The 5445-nt window shown below is 38.9% G+C and overlaps 1 protein-coding gene across 1 annotated transcript; it reads left to right on the plus strand.

Moving 5' to 3' along the window:
• Positions 1 to 418: 418 nt before the first annotated feature.
• Positions 419 to 5233, plus strand: LOC103944869 (proline-rich receptor-like protein kinase PERK1). The gene is made up of 8 exons (XM_009355348.3): positions 419 to 883; positions 1859 to 2341; positions 2416 to 2502; positions 2608 to 2678; positions 3179 to 3255; positions 3414 to 3561; positions 3826 to 3987; positions 4528 to 5233. The coding sequence occupies exons 1-8, from the start codon at positions 550 to 552 to the stop codon at positions 4819 to 4821; spliced, it is 1656 nt and encodes a 551-aa protein (XP_009353623.2). The 5' UTR covers positions 419 to 549; the 3' UTR covers positions 4822 to 5233.
• Positions 5234 to 5445: the final 212 nt, after the last annotated feature.

A 5445-nucleotide genomic window follows, 5' to 3' on the forward strand; every position in this document is an offset into this window, starting at 1 on the left:
TAAGCATTATAAAATGCGTCCATTTAATAATGTAACCTTGGAGTACTATGGAGGGTGTAAGTGAGGTTATTGACTTCTAATTGGGTTCTCCTTTCTCGCTCTAAGGCTATCATGAGTTATGTGTCGCTAAGATCACACAACTTTTTTTTGGAGGCAAAAATGTGCCCAAAACCCTAGATGGATTACTTGTGGCTCTTGAGAAATCGTTGTAGAACTCTGCCTAAGAGTAATGAACTTCATCTTGGTCAAAAGGCATTTGTTTCATAAGTATGAGAATTTGGCTCAACCCAATTCTCCCATTGACATATTGATTGTAAGTTGAATTGGAGTAATGAACTTCATCGTCACTCTAACTCAAATGGGTCCCACTATTTCTAGTCTTGTTCCACCTGCCACACCACCCCATGTGACTATTCTTTTGTCCTCTCCATCAGTCAGATTCTCTTCGCATTCGCAGCAGCACTCTGACCAAATTACGAGAAAACCGTTAAAAAGGAGGCGAATTGCAGCTCCGGCCCCTTCCGTCGCTGACTTTGAAACTAGGCGGCGATGTCGGCGCCGTCTCCGGCGACCTACTCCACGTCGCCTCCTTCTTCACCTACAACTAACGCCACGTCGCCTCCACCTTCGTCACCTGCGACTAACACCACTTCACCTCCTCCTCCTCCGACGACGACCAACGGAACCATACCTTCGCCGCCTCCACCAACGTCTCAACCGCCGGGATTGCCGTCGAACCCGAACGTGGGGGTTATAATAGGGGTTGCAATTGGAGGGTTTTGTACCCTACTTGTGGTGGGCATTTTTTTCCTTTTCTACAGAAGGCGGAAGAAGCGGCAGGAGAGAGCGCGGGAGTCCCGGAACTATCCAGAAGAACCCAAAAGTGAGCTCCTTTTCATTGTCTTAAATTTGAAACCAGAAACCAAAAATAAATAAATAAAAACATGATTCTGTTGTGATCAATTCAGTTACAAATCGGTTAGGAATTAAAAATATTTTCGGGCGATTTGGTAACCATTTCGATTTTAGTTTTTGGTTTATTTTGTGCTTAAGGTGAAGGTGGGAGGAAGAAGCATGTTGTGGGAGTTAGGGAAGGCCTCTTAATATACTCTGGCATCATCGATTTAGTTATGTCTCATCTCCGTTTTTGTAGAAAAATGGCCGCCCATGTTCTTGTGTTTGACCCAAGTATTAGGGCCGTTTCATAACCATTTCGTTTTCATGTTTTTGTTATGGTTTTGAATTTTCACTTTTTGGAAAAGTGAAAATTCAAATCTTGTTTGGTAACTCCTTTTAGTTTTCAGAAAAACGAAAACTAAAAATTAAAAGTGAAAACTCAATGCCAAATTTTAAAAACTCAAGAAGTAGTTTTCAGTTTTGTTTTTTGTTTGAAAACTAGAAGTAGTAACTAAACAAGATTTTAGTTTTCAGTTTTCAAGAGTGAAAACAAAACTGAAAATGAAATGGTTATCAAACGGCCCTTTAATTTGTCATGATTGAGATTGGTGAATTGATTATGCAAACTTAATGCATGAACGAATAAAGTATCAGGAAGTGATTTTGAGTTTGTGTAGTCTCCTATAGAGACAACGGCAGGTCCTCCATGTTTAGAAAGGCTTAAAATTAAACAAAAAGTGGTTGTTTTATTCTGCTTGATTTCATTATTTATATGAACTAGTGTTAACGAATTTAGTTTGAGCATGTCACATGGTTTATATTATTCAGTTTTAGTGATCATTTAACTCTATTTAGCTCAGATTTCTGAAATCTCTATAATTTGTGAAATTCTGACTATTCCTGATATCTGATCGTTGCCTCTAATTAAATTTGTATCATTACTATTCTTTGATTTCTCCAGATGATTTTGGTGGTCCTCCTCAACATTTGCAGCATAATTATGATCCTCCACCATCAGAAAAAGTAGAACTATTGCCAAAGCCTACTCATCCCCCGGTACCATCTTCGACTAGTAGCAGCTTGGGCTCTGAAAAACCACCCTCAGTAGCATCGTCTGGCTTTGCCTTTGGATCGTCACAAATCACATTTACATATGAAGAATTAGCAATGGCAACAAATGGTTTCTCCAATGTCAATCTCCTTGGTCAAGGAGGATTTGGTTTTGTTCATAAAGGAGTCCTACCAAATGGGAAAGTAGTTGCAATTAAGCAGCTGAAAGCTGGGAGTGGGCAAGGGGAGCGTGAATTTCAAGCAGAGATTGAAGTTATTAGTCGTGTCCATCACAGACATCTTGTTTCACTGGTTGGACACTGCATTAGTGGGGCTCAGAGGTTGCTTGTTTACGAGTTCGTTCCAAACGATACCTTGCAATTTCATCTGCATGGTAAGTATTTTCGTTGGTTAGTCTTCTGCATTTCATATCAGTGATTGGAATTTTATCAAAGAAAAACTTTACAGGAAAGGGGAGACCAACTATGGATTGGCAAACTAGATTGAAAATCGCCGTAGGTTCTGCCAAAGGATTAGCATATCTCCATGAGGACTGTAAGCCTTCTTTGCGTGCTAGCTTTATTGTTGAAAATCATAAGAAAATTTTCTGGTCTGTGTTGTATGCTTTGGAATTCACCCACTCTTGAGCTATATCTCCAGGTCAACCGAAGATCATACACCGTGACATCAAGGCAGCTAATATTCTTCTTGATCATCACTTTGAGGCAAAGGTAAACTTGTTACTTGTTAGTCCTTATTTACAAAGGTAGTATTGTGATAGTTGCATGACTCATTACCTCTTGACCACTAATTCCACTCCAATTGAAATTTGAAGATAGAATGAGTAGTATTATACTATTATTGGTTAACTACCGTAGAAGAGTTTGTTTTGGTCAAAGCTACTTTGTTTTCTTAAAATGGAGAAACAAAGAGAAAAGAGAAAAGAGAAAAGGATTACATGCTTATATAAGGGCTAGTACCGTAATGATCTCATCAAAATCTCGATCCTTATCCTTGCTTTCCGATTCTCCATGCCAAAGGAATCCATGTTGTTGAATTCACTGGCTATCTGGATAACTTTGACTTAAACATTACAATTACTCCGCTATTCATTTGACCAAGCAAATCCATCCTTAAGATGGAGCTGTCGAATATATTTGTCAATTAGGTTTCAATGCTCCTAAAAATTGACTCATATATTGTACTGTATCTGTATGTGATCTCTGTTCAGGTTGCAGATTTTGGACTTGCCAAGTTGGCTTTAGATACCGATACTCATGTTTCCACTAGGGTCATGGGAACTTTTGGGTAAGATTATTTGTCTGTAATAATTTTCCTTACAGCTTTACTGGTCCCATGCAGTCCAGTTTTGGTGTGAAATAAAAAACATCTATTGTTTGGGCTCTAATGGTTGATTTGCTAATATAGTTCAATTTCTTGCTTTCTCCCAAACCTACCAAATGCAGTTACTTAGCTCCTGAATACGCATCTAGTGGAAAGCTCACTGAGAAGTCAGATGTATTTTCGTTTGGGGTTGTGCTGTTGGAGTTGATAACTGGACGCCAACCCATCGATAAAACTCAGACCTTCACTGATGATAGCATGGTTGAGTGGGTGTGTATAAAATACGCTCACTACCAATTCAACACCCTGTACTTTACCATCATATTTTGTAGAGAACAAAACTATGAAGCACACTTTATTTTGTGCTGTTAACAAATTCTGTTGTTCTGCTGGATATTTCTTTGGTATATGGCAATGGCCAAGTCTTCTATGTTGGCTAACTGTTCTTGTCTTCACCCATTAGAACGGAATTTGTTTTCATTATAAAGCTTCAATGGCATGGAAAAACTGATAGATCATGCCAATGAATTTCAGGCGAGGCCTTTGCTTGCGGAAGCATTGGAAACAGGCAACTTTGATGCTCTTGTTGACGTAAGGTTGCAGAATGACTACAACACCAGTGAAATGGCCTGTATGCTTGCTTGCGCTGCTGCTTGCGTGCGTCATTCTGCCCGACGTCGGCCGCGAATGAGCCAGGTAATCCTACAGAGTTCTCAAGTTGATCTCTCAAAAGTAGTCTATTGCGCATTTCATATAAATTTTATTTGAGCATGGAACCATGGAAATTCAAATACCAATTTGGTCCCTATTTTTCCTAGTTACTTGTCCAACTTTACTAAACACTGTAATGGGAAAGGTGCATTCTCATTTCTCATCATCCCCCTGGAACACATAAGATTTATTGTCATTTCCATTCCATGAACCAACGGAACCGTAGACCTGGTGGGAGGTTAGAAATCCCAACTCCAGCAATGTTTAGAGTATTGGTTTGGTAAACCCAAAAGGACAGAGTTCAAAGGTTGAACCAACCTAGTCATGTAAGATTTTGTGGCCGGTTAACTTCAGATTTTCCATTTCATTGATCTTTCCTATTACCGTGTACATGTTCAGGTTGTTAGTAGCCTAAGAAACTTTATAGTTCCAGTTTGACTGTGTGCTGGTTATGGATTTTTAACCGATCCATGTAAACATTGTTCTGCATGTGCCATTTGATTCTTAATATTTGATTGAAATCAGGTGGTTCGAGCCTTGGAAGGAAATCTTTCTGCAGATGAGTTAAATGAGGGAATCATACCGGGTCAAAGTACAGTATTCAGTTACGGAAGCTCAGAGTACAAAGCTAGTGAGTACAAGGAAGACTTGAATAAATTCAGAAAACTAGCACTAGCACTAGAAAGCCAAGAGCAAGAGACCAGTGAGAACAGTGGACCTAGCAGTGACTTTGGCCTGCTCTCAAGTGGTGAAGGCCAACAAACCACCCAAGAGATCGAACTTGGGAAAACAACGAAAAACACCCAAGATCTTGAGTGAAAGCCGTTGACAACTGATACCGAACACCTTGGAAACCCAACTTCTCCTGTTCTTATACTTGCAAGTTTGCCAGACTCACACACCTGCCTACATGAAAAGCCACCAGTTCCTATGGTACATTCGATAGATCGAATGTACGAGTGTTGAGCTAGATTAATGATATTTGTGGGAGCTGCATGCTTAATTGTTTGAAGAATTGGAGTGTTTGTATACTGCCCAGGAGTTTGATTGAAATCAGACGCCTGGATGTCCATATCAATAAGTTGTGTTCCCGATGGATTAAGCACTGGAACAAAGCTTGAAATTATTTACTGAAGTTAGGAAGAATTAGGATGAATAATTCTGGATGTATTTTATTGGGATTTTTTATTGTGATTATAAATAGTTGGTTATATATTTTACATTTCTTGAAGTCCTTAATTCCATTTCTCTGTACAAGTTGTGTCATTTGCTTGTGCATTGTACATTAAAATTAAATTCAAAATTCGATTGACCAGGTTACAAATTCTCAACAACTTTATTTAATGAATTTTCTATGATATGTTTATTCTCTGTTTAATGAGTACTGAAATTCATAGTAAATTCGCGTACTACATACGTACGTATTTTAAAAAATATTTTTAT

This window comes from the organism of the source record quoted next, unplaced genomic scaffold, assembly GCF_019419815.1.
Source record: "Pyrus x bretschneideri cultivar Hongxiangsu unplaced genomic scaffold, Pyrus_bretschneideri_v1 Contig26, whole genome shotgun sequence".
NCBI lineage: Eukaryota > Viridiplantae > Streptophyta > Magnoliopsida > Rosales > Rosaceae > Pyrus > Pyrus x bretschneideri.

Excerpts from the sequence above, each read along its gene's own strand:
- LOC103944869 (XM_009355348.3), top strand. The coding sequence starts at position 550 with ATGTCGGCGCCGTCTCCGGCGACCTACTCCACGTCGCCTCCTTCTTCA. Across the intron at positions 884-1,858 it reads CTATCCAGAAGAACCCAAAA|ATGATTTTGGTGGTCCTCCT; the intron begins GTGAGCTCCTTT and ends TGATTTCTCCAG. Across the intron at positions 2,342-2,415 it reads CTTGCAATTTCATCTGCATG|GAAAGGGGAGACCAACTATG; the intron begins GTAAGTATTTTC and ends AAAACTTTACAG.